Here is a 25,128-nt window from a genome sequence, read left to right on the forward strand (position 1 = left end):
TCAATTCTTAACTAAATCCATTATTATTTACTCCATTCTTTCACTTACTATTCGGTATAGCTTTCCTTAATTTATTCACAATTCAATATCATTAAACTATATTCAACTATACACTTATCAATCATATTCCATTTTAATTCATTTCAATAACAATCAATTTTATTTATATCATATCAACTTACTATCCCTGATAGCTTTCACTATAAACATACGATTCATATATCTCAAATCACATTTCAATTCATCAAGTGACATCATATATCATCAATTCAAACTCCAATCATTTCATGAACCTTTGGTTCATATTTTCAATTTCATATAAATTTTCAATTCTCAATTCAATTTCTCGTTTCATTTCAATAGCTTGATCAATCAAATTTATTCGATTTATCTTTCAGTTATTTACCCCTATTAACAAACCCGGACTTTGACGGATACACGGATTCCAACCCAAACACACCAGTACGGCACATTGTGCCTAAAACGGTACATAGTACCTGATCAGTATACGACACATAAAGTGCCTAAAACGACACACAAGGTGCCTGATACGACACACGAGGTGCCTGATACGACACATAAAGTGCCTGATCGATAAAGCCGGCAAATCCCGTACACTTCCAGATCCTATGGCATGCCAATTATATCCGACTCAGCCCGACTAGTTAATAGGGTATTTCATTCACTTTCTCAATTTAATAATTCTTTCATCAATATACCATTCTGATAATCACATATATTCACCCATTTTCACAATTCATACAATTTCATTCAATTCAACAATATATTTCAATTATTCACATTAATTCATAATTCAATACAATTCAATTCACTTTTCAATATCAAATATTCAAATATCACAATCTCATATATTCATATCAATTTCCTCATATTTCCAATCAATTTATTTTTCAATATAACATTCATTCAATATTCAAATTTCTACATAAATCATATATATTATATAATTCAATCAATATAAATTCAATCAAAATAATTTCAATCAATATAAATTTAATAAATTCATCGCATACCAAAATCAATCCATTCCAATTGTAAAACATCATAATTCTAACACTAACAATTGCCATATGTATATAAATATAACAAATAATAACTAAGTTCATATTATAGAAATACAAACCGTAATTTTTGAGCTAACTCCCGTTGACTTTGTCTTGTCCTTTCTTAGCCGAGATTTCCGGTACCACATTGACTACGAAATTTATACAATTCATAATCATTAATACATTACTAATTCATATATTGAGTTACAGAATTCTAAATTAAGATCCGCTAATTTTTCCTGAAACTAGACTCACAAATCTTCTTACAATAAAATTTTCAGAATTTTTGGTTTAGCCATTAAGTACAGTTTATTCTTTAAATTCACCCCTATTCTGTTGTCTGACAGTTTCGTCCCTTCTTCACTAAAAATTAATTATCTCACAGTACAGAACTCAGATAATATTTCCGTTGATTTCTCCTGAAAATAGACTCATTAAGGATTCTAAACATATAACTTTAAGCCTCTAATTATTTTTCTTCAATTTTTTGTGATTTTTCAAAGTCAGAACAGGGGAACCCGAATTTATTCTGACCTTGTCTCACAAAATTCATTATATCTCTTAATTTACAATTCAATTGCTTATATCGTTTCTTCTATAAGAAACTAGACTCAATAAGATTTAATTCCATATTTTATTCATCCTATAATTTAATTTCTACAATTTTTGGTGATTTTTCAAACTTAGACTACTGCTGCTGTCCAAAATAGTCTTAGTACAAAATGTTGATTTACTTTAATTTCAATTTAATCCTAACTAAATTCACTTACTTTTCTATCTTAATTCATACTTTATTTCTATTCAAATTTTGTCCAAACTCATACTTAACTATTAAATTTCCAGCATATTTTCATAATTTCGAATTTATTTCCATTTAATCCCTAAAACTCAAAACTTATAGATTAGTTTACGATTCAATCCTTTATTCAATTCCAATCAAAATTTCTATCAAATAAACCCTCAATTCCATCATTTTATTCAACATGAACCAAACTTAGAAATCTAATGACTTTCAAAATTTTTACTTAAAACAAGTACTATTTATCTTTAGGATTTCAAAAACTCAAAAATCATAAGAAAATGGGCTAAATTGACTTACCAAATTAACTTGGAACCTTTCAAACCCTATTTTCCCTTTTTCTTTTCTTTCTTTCTTTCTCCCCTGTTTCTTCTCTGTTTCGTTTCCTGCTATTCTGTTTCCTTCCTTCTTTTTATTCTTTTGTTTCTTTCCTTTATTTCCTTTTTATTTACTTTACTTTTAATAATAATATATAATATACTTATATAATAAGCAAACATATATGTGTATTACAAGTGTATGTATTTAATTTATTACACATGTATTTATAATTACCATACAATTGTTAAAATAATATTATAATATCATTAATATAAATTATAATATAATAAAATAAATATATAGTCTTATTAAATAATACATTCATGAAAAAAAATCTAAGATTTTTATCCACATTTGCCGCCTCATTTATGGGACTTGGTATATTTACCTATTTGGTCTCTTTAACTTTTCTTTAATTTATAATTAAACTTTCACACTTAATTCAATTTAATCCTTTCCACTAATTACTCTTAATTAAGCTAATTTTACTTAATTAAAGTCTAATTAACCACTCAATTGACTTCGTAAATATTTTTAATAAATATTTACAAATCCATTTTTTAGAAACGGAGACCCGAAAATACACTTTTTCGGTAACGGTAAAATTCGGGTCATTACAAAATTGGTATCTTATAAACACGTGTTGTCTTGATTTTCAAAAATACGAGTTCAATGTAAGATTTAACCGTGATCCAATTGAAAAGACGAGAAATTTTAATTTTTATGTTTTTGAGAAGGACATACCGTTTTAACACGAGTCACTTGAGATTCACCCAACATAGCGATGAAATCGATGACATAGTGTTTAAATCGGTATGTTGCCTTGCTTATTGAAATAAATGAAGACACGAATCAACATTTTAAAATAATGAACAACGAGGTAATATATAAAAATGGGCGGGAAACGAAAGATAATAGTTGGAAATGCATCAAGGCACATAATACATATGACAATAATATTAAAGACAATGACAATGCACGCGATATTAAATGTAACAATAGTATCAAATACGAGAACACAATGAGAACACAATGAATATACATATGTAAAAAAAATGACATTAAGAATATGTACATAATATATACTTATACATATATATATAATTAGTAATAATGTTGGAAATATACTACATATAATATTTGAAATATACATGAAGTGATAAAAAATATACATAACTATTAATGTTAAAGTATATACATATGAAAAATGAATGTACATAGGGATGAAAGATGTTTACATAATAATACTAAATATAGGTACTGATATATATATACATGTACATAATATATTTTAAATGAACATATACAATATACATATACAATAAAATACATGAATACTATGATATTTTAAAAGAACATATATAGTAATACGTATAATAAAAATAATAATATACATAATATAAGAAGATAGGAGTATTAAAAATATAAATAAAATAATGAAGAAATCAATAAAAATAATATGCACAATAATATAATAAGAAAATATTATAATAAGTATTAAGAAATATTTATATATATATACATGTATAATAATGAATAATATGATATACGAAAATAATACTAATAAAAAGTATATATATACGTGTAATAAAATATATGTACTAATATTAATAATAAATATAAATAATATATACATAGTATGGTATTAAGAAACATAGATATATAAAACATAATACTAAAATATATATAATATGTAAGAATATATATATGCAATAAAGTATTAAAAATTTGTACATGATATATATAATATGATGTTAAGAGTATACATATGAAATATGATATTAAAAGTATGTATACGTAGTATAAAGAATGTATATGTAATATAGTATTAAAATATATGCATAATATATGAAAGAATAATAATGTTATAAACAACTAGTAATGATACTTCATAAATATATATACTTACTAAAAATATACATAATAATATATACATACAAAGTACACTAATATTTAAAAATAATAATAGTAAATATAATATTAATATTAAATAAAATTAATATTACAAATTTAATTTGAGAGCAAAAATGACAAAAAGGACTAAATTCGAATTAAAAACAAAGTTTAGGGAAAATCTGAAATAAAAAAGAAAAGAGAACAACCTATTTCAACGCACGCAAATAGTGGGGGGGCTAAAAACGAAATAAACCCCTTCGATCAAAATGCAGAGTATTATGGGGACTAAATTGAAAACCATGGAAAATTATGGGGCCGAATTAAAAAATGACAAAAGACTTAATTGCAAAACGTTTAAAAAGTGGAGGGGTTAAACGCGCAAATAATCCCTCCCTTAAAAAACATGCGGATCCTGCTCGGAGCGGGTCGGGTGTCAAAACGACGTCGTTTTTGTTTAAAGGGGGGACCAAAACGCACCGTTTTGGTCCTCTATAAAAGATAAAAAAATTTGAAAAAAAAATTATTTGGAAGGGGAGAAAGAAAAAAAAAGAGAGAAAGAAGAGAGAAGGGAGGGGGAGGGGATTCCCGGCCAGGGGCTGGTCACGGGCCGATCGTCGGCCGCCGTCAATCGCTGGCGCCGGCCACCGTACACGGTGGCCGAAAAGGTAAAAAAAATTAATTTTTTTTGGTATTTTTATTATTTTTTCTTTTATATGTTTTTTAGTATAGATAAGAGAGAAAATAGATTTAAAACGAAACTAAAATAAGAGAAAAAAAAAGAAATAACCTTAGATTTTAGCTTTTGATTTTTGTTATTTCTGATCTTCTGATTTGGTATTATCTATGTTTTAATATCACTGGAATTTATTGTGTGAGATGGCCGAATCTGTTGTTTCATTTATCAAAAATTCATCCCCCTATTTTACAACTTTGATTCGGGTTTTATACCCTTTCTCATCTAATTTCCTATTGTTTCTGTCTTGTCTCTTTGCAGGGGATGGGCAAGATGGAGGTGACAGAGGCATGGGGTGCAGAGGGCAGGTGGCCGGTGCTGCAGGGTTGGTGGCACAAGTGGGGGTAGGTTCGGCTGAACTTAGGGGACTAGGGTTTGGTAGGATTTGGGCTGTTAGTTGATGGGTTTGGGCTTCTGTTGGGTTAGATTTTAGGGTAGTATTGGACTTGGGGTATTTGGGTTTTGTAATGGGTTTTGGGTAAGGGTTATTGTTTGGGTTTGTAGGTTAGTGGGGTTTAGATAGTTGGTATTAGTTTGTTTCTGATTTGTGTAATGGGATGTTAGTTTAGTGGGTTGGTGGGTTTTGGGTTTAGTGTAATGTAAGTGGGCCAAATTGGCCTATAACAGAGACTTTTAGATTATTATCAAGGATTTGATTTTATTTGGATTTGAATGAGACTTTTTTTGTACCATCTTTAGGCGGAACTTGATTTTCATTTCAATATTTGACAAATTCGATTATTTTTGTTCATTTGGAAATGAAAATCTTAGCCTCTTTCATAATTCAAATTTGGTTGGTTCCAATTCTTTATCAGGTTATGATAATATATATTTACTTGATACTATTGCTTAATTTAATGAATCTTCTCAAACTATCGTAATAGGTAAGAAACACAAATTAACCGCTAAGAATTCGGCTTTGTTGTAGCACAAGAGATTAGATTATATCTCTAAAAGGAGAATTGATAACTTGTGTCCAACAATATTCTTAATCCATTTGATTTTTTTTCCAGATAGTTCTAAGGGTTACTAATTTTATAGTCCCACTATTACGGTTATTTTAAGACGGATAATGCTTGTTTTTTGAAGATGTAACAAGCCAAACCTGACCCTTTAGAAGGATTCGAGTATGAGATGTCACATCAAAGAAATCGTCTATCTTTAAAACTATTTTGGCGTATACTTTATAAAACTAAGGTGTGTATTAAACATTTAATAAAATAATAAAATAAGTATAAGCCATGTGGCGTATAAACTTTAATAAGATAATTTTCATCATATGAATTATAACATTGGAAAACCATTTCATAACTCAAATGAAGCTTCATTAAAACATAGTTTATCAACACAGATTTCAAATACAAATTCTTTCTAAACTACAATTAGACATCACCGCCATCATCATGCATAATACAAAACAACAGAAGTCTCACAGCAGCTGATGCCCTCTGTCGTAGTCTAACAAAATGTTTTCCTTTAATAGTAAACCTAAGAAGGAAAAGGGAAACGAGATAAGTTCAAAAGAACTTAATGAGTTCCAAAAGAAGTCTTATCATTAACCACTAATACTTCAAGTAGATCACATCAAGGAGAAGTTTGCCAGATGGCGAATACCATACATAGATAGTTTATCCGCCGGGTTACTATTCTTTTGGTACATACACTACGCCCATATGACCATACAGATAAACCTTCTTCATGCTAGCCACATACCCAATTCCTTCATCAGATTCATATCATACATTCTATTCATATTCCTTTGTTCGTATCATTTGTCGTAATTTTTCAATCTGGTTTGCAACATACATTTGCCCTACTAGAGGCTACACAATCATTTTCATGTATCGCAATCTTTCAATTCAATGTACATTCCATTGAAGGCATCACCATGAATATTTCCTTAAAATCATTTTCATGATTCAGTCCATATCATTCTTATCAAAAGCAGAAGATAGTGACCTAAACATGAAAAATGATTCTCACACTTTAACACATACATTACAAGCTCACACAACTCTGAACAACCACTTTCCATATACACACTTTACCTTTATAGAGCATAAGTACTTACCTTATACGAAATATAAAATAGGAATACCACACACATGAAAGTATGAAGGATGTAATACCCTGAAAATTTTTACAGTAAGATATTATCCTTGATATAGTAAAATAAGGAAATAAAGTGAAAAAAGGGAAATTTTGAGTTATGTCAATATTGAGAAGTATATTATGATATATTAATTCAAGAAAGGACTAAATTGTAAAAGTGAGAAAAGTTTTGTTGCACAAGAGTAAATATTCATAATTTGAGGGGTTAAAGTGTAAATATGAAAAGGTTGAAGGACCAATAGTGTAAATAATTTAAGAGTGGAATGATCTAGAAACTAAGGAAAATGGATGAATTAGGACCAAATTGAATAGATGAAGAACTATGAGGGACTAAATTGCAATTTTACCAAATTAAATGATGACTCAAGGATGGAATTTTAAAAGATAATGAAGGGCAAAATGGTCAATTGGAAGAGAGAGAAATCTAGAAAGTAATAATGATGCTAGAGATATTTTGATATTTTATAATTATTTAATTAGATAAATATTATTTTATTAATACTTTAATAAGATATTCTATTATTATTTTATTAGTATATAAAGAAAGAAAGATGAGAATTTCTCATCCATATTTTCCCATGCACTAACGTGAGAGAAAGAGAGGAAGAAAGAAAGTTTTGCTTTCTTTACAATTTGGTCCTTTTACCAAAAATTTACCATTTTCACCCAAAAATCAAATGAATTTCCATAGCTACCAAGAGATAAAAATGTTAAGAAGAGCATGGGGAGTTAGAATATCAAGTTGGATTCAAGAAATAGAAGCTGGAGGAGAGAGAAAATCAAGTTAAAGATTAGTATCAATAGAACAAGGTAAGTATATCAAGATTTCAATATGTTTTTAAGTTTGTTATTATTGACAAAGCATGGAAATAATGTTATAGTAGAGTTTTCTTACATAAAGTCCTATGTTTTTGATATGTTAGTTAAGAGAAAATAAGAGAAAGTGATGAGAAATGGTGTAGAAAAAGAAAATAAGGGTGTTATAACATGGTAATTAATAGCTTGCACAAAAATAGTTTGGACAGCAGCAGTAGACTAACTTTGAAAAATCACCATAAATTGTATAAATCAAATTAGAATATGAAAAAAATATAGAATTAAAGCTTATTGAGTATAGTTTCTCATAGAAGAAATAGTGTAAGCAATGGATTTGTAAATTTTGAGATATAATGAATTTTGTGAGAAAAGGTCAGAATGAATTTGGGTTCCCCTATTTTGACTTTGAAAAATCATAAAAAAATTGAATAAAAATAATTAGGGGCTTAAATTTATATTTATAAAATCCTGAATGAGTCTATTTTTAAGAGAAACAAACAAGAACATCATTTGAATCCTGTATGAGGAGATAATTAATTTTTGGTGAAGAGGGGTCAGAACTGTCAGATAGCAGAACATGGGTAACTTTAAAGAATAAACTGTACTTATTGGCTAAACCAAAAATTCTGAAATTTTTATGGTAAGAATATATATGAGTCTAGATTCAGGAAAAATTATCGGATATTAATTTGGAACTCTATAAATCCAGATATAAATAATTTAGTGATTATGATGCAGATAGATAGCTTGAATATTCATAAAAGTAAATAATAAAAATTATGGATAATGTTACTTACAAGTGTGTTATCTACATTAACGATGTGGAATGGAGAGGAGGAGGAGGAAAAATTTTTAATGAATATTCATCTAGCATGGCTAATTTGCATATTTTAGGCTCAGGGACTAAATTGAATAAAAGTAAAAATTTATGGGCAATTTTGTAAACATGTCAGAAATGACCAAATTGCATGAAATGAATTATTTTATTATTTAAATTACAAAATTGAATGAAATTATTAATTTAGTTCAAGATTGGGGGAAAACATGTTTTAGGGATTAAATTGAAAAGTGTTGAAATTATGAAAAATTCTGATATTTTATAGAATTCATGGATTGTTATCAATATATATGAGAATAATAGTTGGAAATAAGGATTAAGTTGCAAGAATTTTATTTTCCTGACCCTAAGGATGAAATCGTCATTAATTAAAAGTTTAGGGGCAAAATGGTAATTTTGCCTAGAGCATTAATTAAATGTATTAGAATATGAAATGAATGAAAATGATGATCAAATTTATTTATAAAGATCCGGACGACTCAAATATGAGACTTGATCGTGGAAAGAAAAGATATCAGATTAATGAAATTATAAACACAAACAAGCAATGAGGTAAGTTCGTGTAACTTGAATTATATTCTTAAATGCTTGAGATTGTACGTTATTTATGTGAATATGATTTGAATGTTCATTGTATGAAATTTTATGAAACATTGATAAATTTGATAAAAGGAGAAGAAATCTCGGTTGAATGAAAGGAAAATTCGATAGATCTCTGAAAAGGAATTGACGGTAAAAAGGATCTAGCCCGGACGGGTGATCCTATCCTGATATAGCCCTCCCGAAGAATATGTGTAAAACAGATTTAGCCCGGACGGGTAATCCGAATTAGGGTCTGAATTTAGCCTGGACTGGTAATTCAGATCCAAGCTCATTAGAGTAATTGTCGTTGCAGGGGATTTAGCTTGGACTGGTAATCCCGACAATACTCTATGAGTTTATATTACAGGGGATTTAGCCTGGACTGGTAATCCCACTGTAAGGATGAGATTCGCGGAAGTGTGCTCTCTGATATGAAATGTGTAAGACCATGGTTGAAAGATACCATGGCAACCTAATATGAAATGTGTAAGACCATGGTTGAAAGATACGATGGCAACCTGATATGAGATGTGTAAGACCATGGTTGAAAGATACCATGGCAACGTGACATGAAAAGAATAAGACCATGGTTGAAAAATACCATGGCAACATGACAGAAAATGAGTAAGACCATAGTTGAAAGACACTATGGCATCACGTCAAAGATAAATAAGACCTTGGATGGGAGACGCTATAACATCTGTTGAACAATTGATTTTCAGGTAAAATATATCAGATGACGAATGGTTATATGAAATGGTTGTGTGAAATGTTTACAAGAACTGGTCATATGGAAATATATGTACAAAAGCGTTGTATGAAATAATTATGAAAATGGATAAACGAAATAAGTATAAGTACATGGAATATAATTTATGTTAAGTTTGATATAAGCTATTACCAGAATAAATATACATAAAATATATGGAAATGATGAAGCATAAAATATTGATATAATGAAATGAATGATATATGCTTCTGAAGAAACGGTAAGAGCATGATATGTTTCATGACATGTACATATATGATTATCTTTGATATGTTGATACAAGGAAATTATGTAATTGAGACTATTATTAAACTCAAGTGCGACATGTCGAGAAAATAGATATATCAATGTTGAATTTATATGAGATATGTGCAAGTATACTAACAATGTTGTTGTTTGATGCTTATACAAGTGCCAAACTGTTGATTGAATGGTAATATATTTATTTTATATGATGCATTGAATCGGTAAGTATTTTAATTTTTTTAAGTGATCTGTAAATGGTAGTAATGCTTCGAAACCCTGTTCTGGCAGCGAATACGGGTTAGGGGTGTTACAAAGGAACTCACCAAAAATACAACACAGTCTATATAGCAGGACCTTTTCCTTTATCATTCAAACATTTTATGGTGTCTTGAGCTAAAACATAAATAACTAAACTTATCAGATCATTACACCATTGAACCTAAACATGTATGCAAGAAACATTAACATTTAACCCAAAATCAATAAGCTTTCTTCCTTACATAATAATATGATACTTATGCATTCAGAGTTAAAAATACGTAAATAACTATGAAAATAACCTAAGGTTCATCAGTATTTACCAAAGAGCTAAAACAAACGTAGAAGTTGATTGAATACAGCAAACCCAACTTCAAATAGGTTTTTGGACTTAAGCTTTTCAGAGAATGTAGAGGAAATCAAGAAGAAGATGAATGTAAAAAAACACAAAGTTTTTTAATAAAGACACTGATATCTTTATATACCAAAGCACAAAGGCAAGGTTTAGTGAAAGGATCAGATTATTCCACTAACACTCTTAATTTTCGTGATTAAGTGTAATTATCATCATTTAAGTCTTATCAACTAAAGTGTCTTAATTTTATTTTAACTAGTTTTTACTTGGCTAACTAAATAATCTTATAAAATAGTAAACAAATCTATTAACTAAAAACTTAACGAATTCGCCTAAACTTTTGGGTGGCGTATACTTAACAGAAGAATCCGCCAATCAAAGATCTCTTCAAAACACACCATTCACCAAAACAAAAGATTCACCAATTAGTGTATACATAAAATATTATACTTAAACAAAATTAACACCTTACTTTCTCAGAGCTACGCTTAATACCATAACACAATAAACAATAACCAAATATAGAAACTTCGTCGGGTAAGCTGTTACAGAGGATGTTGAGTTTGTGGGGGGGGGGGGAGAGAATTAAGGACATTGTCTTTAAAGAAGAATACGTTGATATTCCTCAACACATTTTTTTATTGGTATTTATAAAGATGAGCAATAGACCATTATACCTAATATTGTTGAAGTAGTAACTTTAGATCAAGACAATGTCGTTAAACCTCTTCATCAAGTAACAAACTCTACAACTTCAAGAATGAATGTCATTAAAAAGGTGTACTAGAAAAAAGGGTTATAATAGCTTTAGTGGAACATTTTGACATTGAGCTGCAATCAGATGGATGTTAATTTAATGGTTTCACAATGGTAACATTGGTGAGGCGATTTATATGATGTAACTGGAAATCTTTGTGTCCGATTATGCAAATTTAATGATTTGCAAATTAAAGAAATCCATTTATGGGCTTAAGCAAGTCTCTCGTCAGTGGTGTTACAATATTTACCAAGTGATTATCTCATTCGGTTTTGAGATGGCCTTGGTTAATGATTGTATATATCATAAGTCCACTAGGAGTAAACATAGTCTCAATCACTGCCTCAAGAATGATATTGAGATTACAAAAATGCATAAGATACCTTACATTTCAATAGTGGGAATTCTAATGTATGTTCAGGTTTGTATGCGTTTGGATATTGCATACACTGTTGGGGTGTGCAAATATTTGAGCAATGCGAGTATGGATAATTGGAAAGCAACCAAACAATTCATACATTATCTTCACAAAAAAAATATTACATGCTCACATATTGGAGGTCTGATAAGTTAGAGATTGTCAGGTATACAGACTCTGATTTTAATGGAATATGGATGCAAAATTGTCACTAAGGTGCAAATTGTGACAACAAATTGAAGTCCTTTATTCCAATAACAACAACAACACATCAAAGTCAAAGTATATAGACTTTAAATTCCTAATTGTTAAAGTAAGAGTTTAGAGTGGTCAGATGTCTATAAAGCATATTGGAACAAACTCCATAATTGCGAATCTGTTTACTAAGGAACTACCACCTAAGGTTTTTCATGAGCACACTACTCATATGGGTGTAATGTCATTTGAGGATGTCCAATTTTGGTGGGAGTTTGTAATTTTAAAGTTTTTCTGTTATAAACACATTTTCAGTTATTTTAGTTTATAGATATTAAGGTTATATTCTGCAGAAATAAAGTTTATTTAGTTTATTCACACTTTAGTTTTGGTAATGTTTGATCTCACTAAGGTTTAAGGAGAACCGATTGGAAATAGACATGTTTAGATCACATTGCATGTAATTTACATGTTACACATTCATAATTGATCTATGTCATTTGGTTGTGTTAATATACATGATCAGGGATGTATTTAGTTACGATATATGTAGCGAAAGTCGCATTGGTTCTATGTTAACATGATTAATGGACAAAATTGTTCAAAATACATTTTGGATACGATAGTAAGGTTTTGAGCTCATAAGGTTGTGTAATGACATGTAATTATAAGGTAATTAATATCTATATGTGGTCTAAGTGGGAGATTGTTGGGAAAAAAATGGACATCACATATATAATAAGAATAATTACATTTTATTTTTTTCCAAATTAAATGTGATCTAATTTGATTAAGGTTTATTAGGCTTAGTCATTAAATAAGGTATGAGTCAAATATGTGTATATATTTTAATAATTAATTTCTAATTGATGATAGACTGATTAGAAATTAAGGCTAATGTGCAAAAGTTATATATTAGGGTTATGGTCCCTAAGTTACACATACATAACTTTTCTAGCATCCCATCTTAAAAAAAGAGAGAGCCACCATTCTCTAAAATACTTGTGTGTTAGTTTGGAATCTGAAAAGCACAAGATCTCAAGATTTTAATGGATTCAAGTATGCTTCCATATTTAGTTTTATTCTAGTTTTGTTCTTGATGACTGACATGACATATCCTAATTTACAGTTTATTAAACTTTGTATCAGACTCCTACAATTTTAACATGGCACCCCTTACCAACACCCTAGGATCTCCTTATTTGACTCTTGGCACCATTCATTTTCTAATCGGGCATTATGATGACACTTTAATCTATAGAATTTGAGCTTGCCCTTTCAATAGAGTCATTGACCTATATGACTTCAGTGAGTACTTACACCACTCTTAAGAATCTATTCAAATAAATTTAAATTATAAAAATCATTTATACTAAACATATTTGATTGATCAAATAACTTAGTCCAACTCAATTCAAAAACAATCCTCCAAATATATCAATCATGTTTATAAACTTGTCATAATGTATGGTAGTATCAACCATTGGCAATAGATACACTAATAAGGTGTTTGGTTAATGGAATGTAGGATTCCTTTTGGTAATAAGAATAGCAAAATGTAAGATTACTTTGCACATTACATATGTTACATTACCATATTTGGTTCGTTTGGTTGGAATATAAAATTCATTCTTTGATTGACAAAATATAAACCTAAAATCACATTTTACTAAATTATTCTTATTATAGAATTTGTTCTTTTTTAACAAATTTTATTTCTTTAACATTAATTAAAAGATATTGATATGAAAATTCACGAAACTCTCTCATTGAATTCTAGAACTTCATATTCTCATTTTTGTAACAACATAAAGCATTATTATAACAATTATTATCTGGTGCATTATTAGTGGAAATAAATTTTTTATAAACAGGATAAAAATGATGATAAGTGTCGCATTTATTTATTGATCAGATTTCTTTGATTGTATAGCAAATAATAATATTTATTATGATTAATATATCGATTCTCCTTTCAAGTACAAACCTTGCTCAATTATTTTTTTTTACAAATTTTATCCCATTATTTAAATACAAAAATATTGATTCTTTTATTTTATCACTACATATCATTTTCTTTTTATTAAAAATATTTTAGATAATTTTTAAGTTTAGTTAATATTTTATTTATATCAAATATGATAACCAATAATTTATCTATTTTTTAATGTATTATGTTAAAATATTATATTTTAATAATTAACGATGCCATAAAATAAAGGAATAAAATTATCCAAAATTTTAAAAAAGAAAAGACAAAATGTCAAAAATAAAAATTACGTATGAAATCTTATATTACGAGATGATACACAATTTATTCTAAGATCTTGACACTATTAAAAATACAAAATTACTGAATTACGAAACAAACGTAAATAATATAAGATGACTTAAATTAAAAATCCTAAAAAATAAATAAATTTAACTATATTTAAATAAAATGTATAAATTTTAATTGAAAAGAAAAAGGTCCACTTAAATCAATTCCAACTACACTTTGGTTTAAATGACTTGACAATCATTGAAAGCATGAAATCAAACTACTAATCAACATTTTGTCACTTCTTCCATTACTTTAAGTAATTAAATTTCATTTTTCCTACAAATTGTCCCCACTATAAATAATACAGTTAGCTTTTAGTGACTATAACAACTCCATCTTCATCATCATGTTCAACAAATTGAAATAATTTAAAGAAAAGAAACCCTAAATTATGTGGACTGCCCAACTAAACAATTATATGTCCCTTCCTTAATTATATATTGTTTCATTTTTGGTTAATATGCAAAGTAGTCCTTGTATTAAATTAAATTAAATTCACAATTACAAACCTAAGCTCATATGTTGTAAGTTCTTTTATGTAAAAGTGAAGGAGAGTGACACATGGTAAAATAGGGTTGATAGGGTATAAAAGGAGGCACAAAGATGGTGTAGAAGGGTAAAAATACTATAGAGGTGTTTATATTAGGAGTCGGATTGTATTTTGCCCTATCTATTAGAAAATGACAACTTAATCCATGAACGTTAGATGAAAGAGCAAATTGGTCATTCTATTAAAAGTTTCATCCATTTATGCTATTAAAAATTAGTCTATATATGTCAGCATGAGGTACACGTGATACGCCACGTATAATTGTTTGGTTATTTCGTCAGCCACATTAGTTTTTAACAGTAGAAATAGATTAAAATTTTAATTGAAAGACCCAACTTACTATTTGATTTAACCTACATAAACTAATTTGTCTATTTTTTATTAAATAGGGCAAAATGTAATTTATCTCTTAATATAAAGTTCTCCATAATACTTTTACCGAGATAAAAGACATTTATTTCGAACAAAATAACTCAGTAAAATAAACACCAAACAATCAAATACACAAGCCTTTAACTTAATGAAACTAATTTATCGGGGTAACTTGTCGGTCAAACACAAATTTGAATTTTCATTCCCAAATAATTATTTCCTTTAAATACTAATATGAACAACATATATAATTCAAGGATCAAAATAAATATTAACCCTTCTATTATCTTCCTTACGCGACAACTAATGTCTTATCCTCGTCTAAATCCTTCACCTAATTTGCCTTTTAATATTGAGATAAAGATTTAAAAAGAAGTTTTCCACATATACTATAGTTAGCATATTTTTTTTATATATTTATGTCCATTTTACGGTTTACATTTGAGGTACGTGGTTGTTCTTCTCAACAATAATATTTTTAAAATTCAAATATACATTCTTTTATTGGGAGAAGAGATAAAGGCAAGGGAGCACAGAGTGGTTTTGCCCTCAATAATAGTAAAATTACACTTTAACCCTCAATAATATATGATTCATCTTTAATTCCCTTAAAATAAGTTTCTAACTTCGTCCTTAATTTAAGAATATAATGTATTTTACCATTAGAAAATAAACGTAAGATATGTATGTGTATATCATATAGTTAAACAAGAAATGTGACAAATAAACTATATTTGGAGCACAACAAAACCCCCCAAAAGTTAGCTACTAAAATAGGATAGTAATAATATGGTGACAAGATGAACAAATGAAGTAGAGTTTCTTATGTTCAAAAGAATAAAAAGAGTAGAGCTTCTTGTGTCTCTTAATATTTGCTTAAATGGGTTATTTGATGGAAACCAATGAAGCATTGATTGCATGATCATAGGAATTTGGTTGGATTTTGATTATACAAGAAAAGGGGTAGGTTGCTGTATTTTTTTTTATGATTTTTTTTAGTTATTTTTTCACCAATCATATAAAAAATTATTTAATAAATAAGTTTAGTTTTTAAATTTTATAAAGTGGGTTAATAAGAATTTGTAAATAATGTGTAGATTCTTACTCTATATTTTATTTTTATTTAAGCTATATCATGTATAAACCCTGTTTGAATATATTTTAATTTCAGTTCAATTATGCATTATAATAGTTTATTATAGTTATAAGTATTCGGCTTTGTAATTAGAATTATACTTATATTTGTAACTTAAAAAAAAACATGTAATAATTTATTAATATATATATAATTAATCAATGCATAAATTTGTAAAATTATCAATAAATAAAACAATAAAATAACACTTTCACCTTAAAATTTATAATCTAATTTCGACTCTAATAAATTTTATTTTGTCACCTATGTCTGTGTAAGCCTTGAGTTGGTAGTTCGATTCATAGAATTAAATTATTCAATTAAAATATTAAAATATTTGACTTTTTGGTAAATTAAATATGTGATTTTGATATTGAATAAATATCATATATGGTAAGAAAATATCTAACATAGCAATTAATTAACAAAAAGTCATATTTAGCATAGACCTGTTCATGGGTTGGATTATTTGGCTCAGCCCGAAGGTTTGCTCGAAAAGTGGGAAGGTTTGAGTAAAAATATAGGCCCGAAAAATGAGTTTGGACAAAAAATAATAATGCCCATTTAAAAACGGGCCGGGCCTTGGGTAAGGCTTTTTCGGCCAAGCCTGAATATGTAAAAAAAAACTACAATTTTTTGTTGTTGTTTTTTACTCTCTTCTTTGCTATTTTCTTATTGTTTTTTCACTATTTTGTTACCATTTTACTATTATATTGTTACTCTTTTGTTGTTATTGTATAACTCTTGTTTTATTGTTAATTTTGTTGCTATTCTAGAGTTATTTGCTTGTTAATTTGCACATATCTTAGTGTTATTTAAGTATACGTATATTTTTAAAATTTATTTTCAATTTGTTGGAAAATATTTATTTTAGTATTTTAGTATTTTTGATGTATTTTTTAAAAAAAATTATATAAAAATAATATTAGATGGGTTAAGCTAGGCACGGGTTTTAGCATTTTTATTCGGGCCAGACTTGAGTAAAATTTCAAGTTCATTTTTCGGGTCAGGCCTAGGCCTAAAACTTTGGTTGGGTCTGGCCCAACCCATGAGCACCTCTAAATTTAACTTAGTGGTATTGTTTTTATTGCATGATTAAATTTTTAAATATTTAAAATTTTATCATTTAGGCAATAAAAAATCATTTATGAGAATAAATTTAACAAAAATAATAAAGAAAAAGGTTAAAATATTCTTCATAAATTTGAAATTTAATCCTTCTATTTTTATTTCTAGAAATTAAATCTTTATGCTTTTCGAATTTTAAAACTTGGGTCCAATTATTAACGGCACTTTAAAAACACTTTTGTTAAATTCACTGATGTAATATTTTGAAATTAAAAAATATTCACTCAGTAACCATATAACAAAACAATGTTGTAATGAACCTTAATTTAACAGAAAAACTTTAACGGTGTTATCAATTGGAATTACATTTTTAAATTTGAAAAGTATTTAGACTATATTCCTTGAAATAAATGTAGAAGATTAAATTCTAAATGTACAAAAAGTACAAAACATTTTAACCCTCAAAAACTATATATTAAATCTTAGCTCAATTGATACCGTTGTTATTGTAACAATTAAAAGAATGTAAGTTTGAGTGTGACTTGAAGGTTATGGGTGAAAGTAAACTTTATATAAAAAATTAGATAAAAGTACCATAGAGTCCCCTATATTAAGAATTATATTACATTTTGCCCCCTCTACTCAAAAAAATAGGTAAATAAATTTCTGTACGTTAATTCAAAGAGCATATTGATCATTTCTGATAAAAAATTCATCCAAAAAATTATCTTTTGGTTGAGCCAAACTCAACTTTTCAACACTAATAATACCAACAATAATAATATTAGAAAAATATGGAAATATGTAAAGTTGATGCATGTGAACTTGTGATTGTACTGTTCAAATGTTTGGACTTTATGTATATGAAAAAGTCTAAATAAATCAACATCCTAATAATACAAGAAATCTTGAATAAGGGGCCATACCATTCATGTGATTAAAAAAGTTTTAATGTTAGGCACTATATTTAATGATTATTCATTTATAATAATGATTTTTCATTACTTTTTAAGCCTAATTTGGAGGATGAGGAGGACTTAACCAAACTGTCAGCTGCCCTTTTAGCGTCTCTGCTAATGCAACGGAACCAAATTGTGCTCCCAAGGCAGCTTTAGGCCATCGTACATCGCCCATGCCTCGGATCGCAGCACAGCACAATGACCAAACTGTTAGTGGTATCCAAGGATCCATTCACCCACAACAATCCGCCACCAGCTGCCCTCTTTAGACTAGTAGAGCACCCATCCATCACAATTAAGCTTGAGAAAATTGAGACCAAATATTTTGGTTCAATTAATAACTTTTTTAAATGAGCATTTATTTTCAATACAATACATTTTACAATATTTAATTTTATTATTATTGTTATTTTTATACTAACTACAAATAAACATATAATTAATTTGAAGTATTGTATATCATATTACTAATGTGACAGACATGTCAATCTAAAACTAATGTCAAATCCTACACTAAAATCCCAAATTCAGTAAATGAAATTAATAGACTTTTTAGACATTATAGCTCAACCTCTTAGAAAAAATTGAAAAACCAAACATAAATAGGACATCATCAATATTGTCTGCTTGTGGTTGACCATTTTGAATCCCACGCGCTCCCATTGGAAAGTGGGGCCGAAATTCCAGCTCTTTCCTTTGGTATCCTTTATACTTTAACCTCTTTTCACTTTGGAAACTACAGCTGCGCTTCTGCCACTCTCTCCCCTCCTCTTGCTACTGCCCTTTTTTCTCTGTTGCACCAAAAACTAGAAGGGAAGGGTGGGACTCACTTTTTGTAGAGAACAAAACAAAAAAATTAGAAGAAAAAAAAACACAAAAACCAAAGTGTTTTTTGACATTGGGTTTTTGATATATACTTGTATTACATAGATACCCTTGTTTACTTTCCTCTCTTTTTTCTTCCATTTTCAAGGCTTTTCTTGGGGGTAAATTTCAAAGACTAGAACAAAAAAGAAGAAGAGGGTTTTGGTTTTGGAGGATATAGGTGAAAAGAAAGACAAGGAAATTTGTGGAGTATATCGAGTTCTTGTGTTTGTGAAAAGAAAGGTTTTTGTTTTGAGCATTGTTTTAAAGCTAAAATATGAGGTGAGTTATGGTTTTGAAGTGCAGCTTTATGATCTGTGGGATGTTAGAAAGCAAAGAAAAGAATTGGTTTTTGGAGCATAATAACCATTTGAAGATGTCTTGGGTTCGTCATCATAATCATCTGCAAATCAAGCAAAAAGATGGTTACTTTCAGTATCCACCACCTCTTCCTCCATCATCATCATCATCATCATCTTCAAACCCTTCACCATCATCTTCTGGTACTAAAATTAGTCCTGCTGTTCTTTTCATTATAGTAATTTTAGCTGTTCTATTTTTCATCTCTGGTCTCCTCCACCTGCTTGTTAGATTTCTTATAAAACATCCATCTTCATCTACATCTTCACAATCTAATAGATACCCTGAAATATCTACCTCTGATGCTCTTCAAAGACAGCTACAACAACTGTTTCATCTCCATGATTCTGGTTTAGATCAAGCTTTTATTGATGCTTTACCTGTATTTCAATACAAAGAAATAGTTGGTTTAAAAGAGCCCTTTGATTGTGCTGTTTGTTTGTGTGAATTTTCTGAGAAAGATAAACTGAGGTTGCTTCCTATGTGTAGCCATGCTTTTCATATAAACTGTATTGACACCTGGCTCTTGTCAAACTCAACATGCCCTCTTTGTAGAGGTACCCTTTTCACTCCTGGGTTTTCAATGGAGAATCCAGTTTTTGATTTTGATGACTTAAGGGAAGATGAAGGGTGTGTTGGTAATGGTGAAAATGGATTTACCCCTAGTCAAAAAACAGTGGAAATGGAAGAAATAGTTGTTGACAAAGGGGTTTTACCTGTTAGGCTTGGGAAATTCAGAAGGATAAATCGTGAACCAGATGAAGCAGGTGGTGAAACCAGTAGCAGCAACTTAGATGCAAGGAGGTGTTTTTCAATGGGTTCTTATCAATATGTGCTGGCCAAGTCAGATCTAAGGGTTACCCTCTCTGGTGGTCAACAACACCATAGCCATGATATTAAGCATTCATCAGCTGAAAGAGATGCAGAAGAGAAAAAGATCAGTAATATGAGTAAAGGTGAAAGCTTTTCAGTTTCGAAGATCTGGCTTTGGTCTAAGAAAGGCAAATTCTCAACTTCATCAGAATCCCAAACTGGTATGACATCTTCTCTTAACTCAGACTTGCCATGGCTGAAGAAAACACAAGAACAATGAAAGCTTATTATGCTTTTAGTTCTTATGTCACATGTTTCTTGTTCTGAAATCTGAAACTTCAAAAAAAAAAAAAGAAAAAAAAAAAGGAACTACTCACCATAGCCATTTGCTCTTGTTTTAAAAACATGAATCGAATGAGAGGATTAGAATTCATGTAGGAAAAAAGGCCATTCGTTGTACTACTCAAACTCATGTTGTCATATTTATGTAAAACAAGATATTTCATACAAATCTTTTCTATGGTTATGCATATCTTAGGGATCTAATATCATTTGTTCTTCTAGTATCATCACAGCTTTGTGTGGTTACCTCACTGGTTAATTCTTCATGTAGAAGGTTATGGTAAGTAAAATTGTATGTTTTAAGGTTGAAATGGTTCTAATTTTTCCATAAAATTTCCCCTTGGATCATATTTTTATCTCATATTCTATGATGGTTAAAAACAATTACTTTAGGATAATGGAGTCCCTTGTATTAGAATACATTTTGTCCTTTTTTTTACTACAAGAATGAGTAAATTAGTTCATGTACATTATATCAAAGAGTAAATTGATATTTCTGTTAAAAATTAGTTTTTGAATGTCAGAATGAGGTGCTTGTCAGGTATAATTATTTAGTTATTCCGTATGACAGCGGAAATGAATAAATTTTTAATAGAAAGGGTTAGTTTTCTTTTTAATTTAATATAAAGATTAATTTGTCTATTTTTTTTAACAAAGATGTAAAATGCAGTATGAGTTTTAATAGAAAGAGGGTTCCATAGTTCTTTTCCTGATGATATGATATCCTGAAATGATGCATGAGTTGGTAATTTTGTAGGGACTGTGAGCTGCAGAGTCTCTGTTTCCCTTTTGGATTTTTGAAATAAAATATCTTATTTCACTCTTTTTGGTCAAATGTTATGTACTAAATTGAGTAGTTTCAATGCAAAACTAGGATGATGTCTCATAAATTCAGGTAATCATAATTCTACTTCAAGATGCAAAATGATATATACATAGACATAAAACAAATATATATATCTATATAAACACAAAATAATTGTTTAAATGCATAAATGATAACCAACAGGGTTGATTTATGTAATTTTTTTTAGCCTTTTCTGTTTTATAAATATTTTAATCTACCCTTTTGGGAGAATGTGCACTCAAATCTGTTTATGCAGATTGATTAAAGGGTAATGATCGTGGGATCCATGAAAGCAAGCTGTGCAAAAAGTTTTTTTTTTATAATTTTTTTATATATAATCTTGTAATCAGACCCTTTAATTCAAAATCTTGCCTTGTAGCAGTAGAATGCACAGCTAAATTGTGGGTCATGTTTTTGTTCTTTCCATGTGCCCCTTGTTGCATTAACACTAAACAATTCCCAGTTTTTTAATGATGATTTTGGATCCTACATATCAACATTAAAATCTATTATAAAATATGAAGATAAAAATATTTTATAACATGTAAAAATATATGAATTTGACACAAATATCTTTGTAGTTGGATATAGTTAATAATTAAACTTTCTTGAAAAGCGCTTTTAATAAGTATTGTGATTGATATTGTTGTCAAAATGTGGTTGGTTGATGATAACGGAAAATAAAAGAAGTTATTATTTAATATTAAATAATTTAATGCAATAATGTGTAAATTTGTTCCTCAATGTGGGCATTATGGATGGTGAAATTGCTGCAAGACTGAGGAAGTGTTTACACTTTAAATAGGAATCCAAGAGTCAAAAGGTGAGCAGAAAGAAAGATGAAACCAATGATGAAAATTAATATGTAGGGTATTTTTGTTGTTTAAACAATAGAAGAATATGGCATAGATCCTTAAATATCATATAAAATTCTCCCACCCCACATGAGTTTGAGAGCAAGTGTCCAACAAAGGCTATTGAGAAGCAAAGATGATAATGTCATCATCTCCTAAGATCCAAAGGAAGCAGAAGACAGGCAGAGCAGCCAATGAGAATGTGCTAAAATTATTGGTGGGTTCCACATTGGAGCCTGTTAGAATCATGTGAAGTATAATAATCAATCTCCTCAGGACTGGTTTCATTTGACTAATAGGAAATTGGTACACTTTTGCCTATTTCTACCTTAAGCCTTGTGTCACAAAGGGCTAAGCCCAACCCACTTCCAACATTTCCACACCAAAATGTCAACATGACTCAAATTTAGTATCCATTTTATTTAAAAGAATAAGCAAATTAATTTTTTTTCAAAAATTTCATCTATTTTTGTTATTAAAAATTACTATTTATATGTTAGAATGAGGTATATATAACATATCACGTATTATTATTTATTTATTCCATCAATTACAGTGATTTTAAAAAGTATAATATTTTTTTTAATAAAAATACCAACATATAAAACATAATTTAACTCTTGCTCTGATTCTTTTGAATTTTCTTTTTCACAGATATAATTAAGCTAAATAATGGTATATATGCAACATGATGTGGTTCAGAAAAGTTGATAATATTGTCTTAAAAGATGAGACATGGTGATTAGACAACTGCCATAGCTAGATTCCACAAGGACAGCATAAGCCAAAATGTGGCTCATATTAGAGATGATGAAATTTTAGTTAAAATTAAATTAATAAATCGAATCGACTTAATTTGATCGGAGGTCGGTTAATATATTTTTTTTAAATTTAGTTATTAATTAATTCAGTTTAAAATTGAGTAATTAATTGAATTAACCAAATTAACCGAACTTAATAATTAATATACAAATTATATGTAGTTTTAATTCAGTTAATTTGAATAATTCGATCAAATGAACATTATAAATTTATTTATTTTTATACATTTTATTTTGGTTTTAATCAAAAAAATAAAAAACATATAAATTTCGATTAACCGAGGAACTAATCGAAATATTTTGGTTCGGTTAATTTAAAAAAAAATCAATTTGATTAACAGTTAAAAGATTAAAAAATTCAGTTAATTTTGTTAATACTAAATCAACTCGATTAACCGTTTAAACCAAACAAACAAATAATGCAATACTTTTACTAATTTATTCTATTCAAGCAGTCAAGCTACGTAATATCTATTATTTATCTTTTTCATTCCTAACATATAACTATTACATTATTATTCTATTCCATTTCAGTGAACTAAACCTATCATTAGACTCAAAAATATGCTTGAGTAAAAAATTAAACCTAATTAAAATATAAATATGCTTGGACAAAATTGTAAGCTTATACTTTGTGTTAAACTAGACTTAGACGAATATAAGACGTGTTAATATTATTTTTAAGTTGGGGCCGACTCATGAACTCCTTTAATTGCAATCCTTATCGCTATTGAAAAAGAAGATGCTTCCCTAAGAGTTAAAGTTTAACATAATTCTAATATAGCATTCACATTTTTCATTTATCTCAATCCCACCCCTAATATTTGACCTATTTAATTAAAAAGAGAAATCTCTGTGGGTTTGGAATTGGGATTTGTATTGCAATACCAATGACTTAAAAAAGTATTTAAAAAGAAATTCAGCAAAAAGATATTAAAATTTAGCTAACAGGAAACCTGTGAGTCTTTATATCAATCAATTTTAAAGGTTTTCTTTCTTCTTCTTTTTTCATAGATTAGACCAGAGTTGTCCATGCTGCGATTCACAACTTGTGGTAAAACACAAATTAGTATGTTTTTTTGTCATTTAATTATGAAAAATTACAAAATGGTCATCTAATTATTAGAAAATTTCTTTCTTTAGTCACCCAACTATCAAAAGTTATAAAATAGTCACTCAACTATTCGATTTTGTCTTTTTTGGTCACCCAATTATATTACATTTTTGGGTGTTTTAAATTTTACATTAGTCAACTGATGACCAAAAATGAAAAAAATTCATAATTAAATTACCTCTAGTGTAATTTACCCGACACAAATTAGATGGCCCGATAATCAATTTTATTATATAAAAAATTCTGTATATTTTAAATTGATTTTTATATTTTTAAAATCAAAATTAAATAAAATAATATGTTATTGTTAAATACTAATTAGTAATTTGAAAAATCTTGTTAAAAGCGAATCTTTTAATAGATCAAGGCTAGTCTGGGTATTAAAAAAAAAAAAGAGTTTCATTTCTTTATAAATTAAAAAAAAATTAAAATATTTTTATGCTGAATAAATAGTTAATAAATATGCAAGATTTGTATTCATTATCTAAATTTTTTTGACCCAATTGATTTTTTTATTATTCTCGAATTGATAATTGCTTAAAGA

The 25,128-nt window shown here is 28.5% G+C and overlaps 1 protein-coding gene across 1 annotated transcript; it reads left to right on the top strand.

Annotated features, from left to right (window-relative positions):
* Positions 1-19,308: 19,308 nt before the first annotated feature.
* Positions 19,309-21,117, top strand: LOC107955584 (RING-H2 finger protein ATL46). The gene has a single exon (XM_016891378.2). The coding sequence runs from the start codon at positions 19,723-19,725 to the stop codon at positions 20,884-20,886; it is 1,164 nt and encodes a 387-aa protein (XP_016746867.1). The 5' UTR covers positions 19,309-19,722; the 3' UTR covers positions 20,887-21,117.
* The last annotated feature ends 4,011 nt before the right edge of the window (positions 21,118-25,128 follow it).

This window comes from Gossypium hirsutum, chromosome A07, assembly GCF_007990345.1.
Source record: "Gossypium hirsutum isolate 1008001.06 chromosome A07, Gossypium_hirsutum_v2.1, whole genome shotgun sequence".
Classification (NCBI taxonomy): Eukaryota; Viridiplantae; Streptophyta; class Magnoliopsida; order Malvales; family Malvaceae; genus Gossypium; species Gossypium hirsutum.

Coding starts and splice junctions, on each gene's coding strand:
- LOC107955584 (XM_016891378.2), top strand. CDS start 19,723: ATGGTTTTGAAGTGCAGCTTTATGATCTGTGGGATGTTAGAAAGCAAA.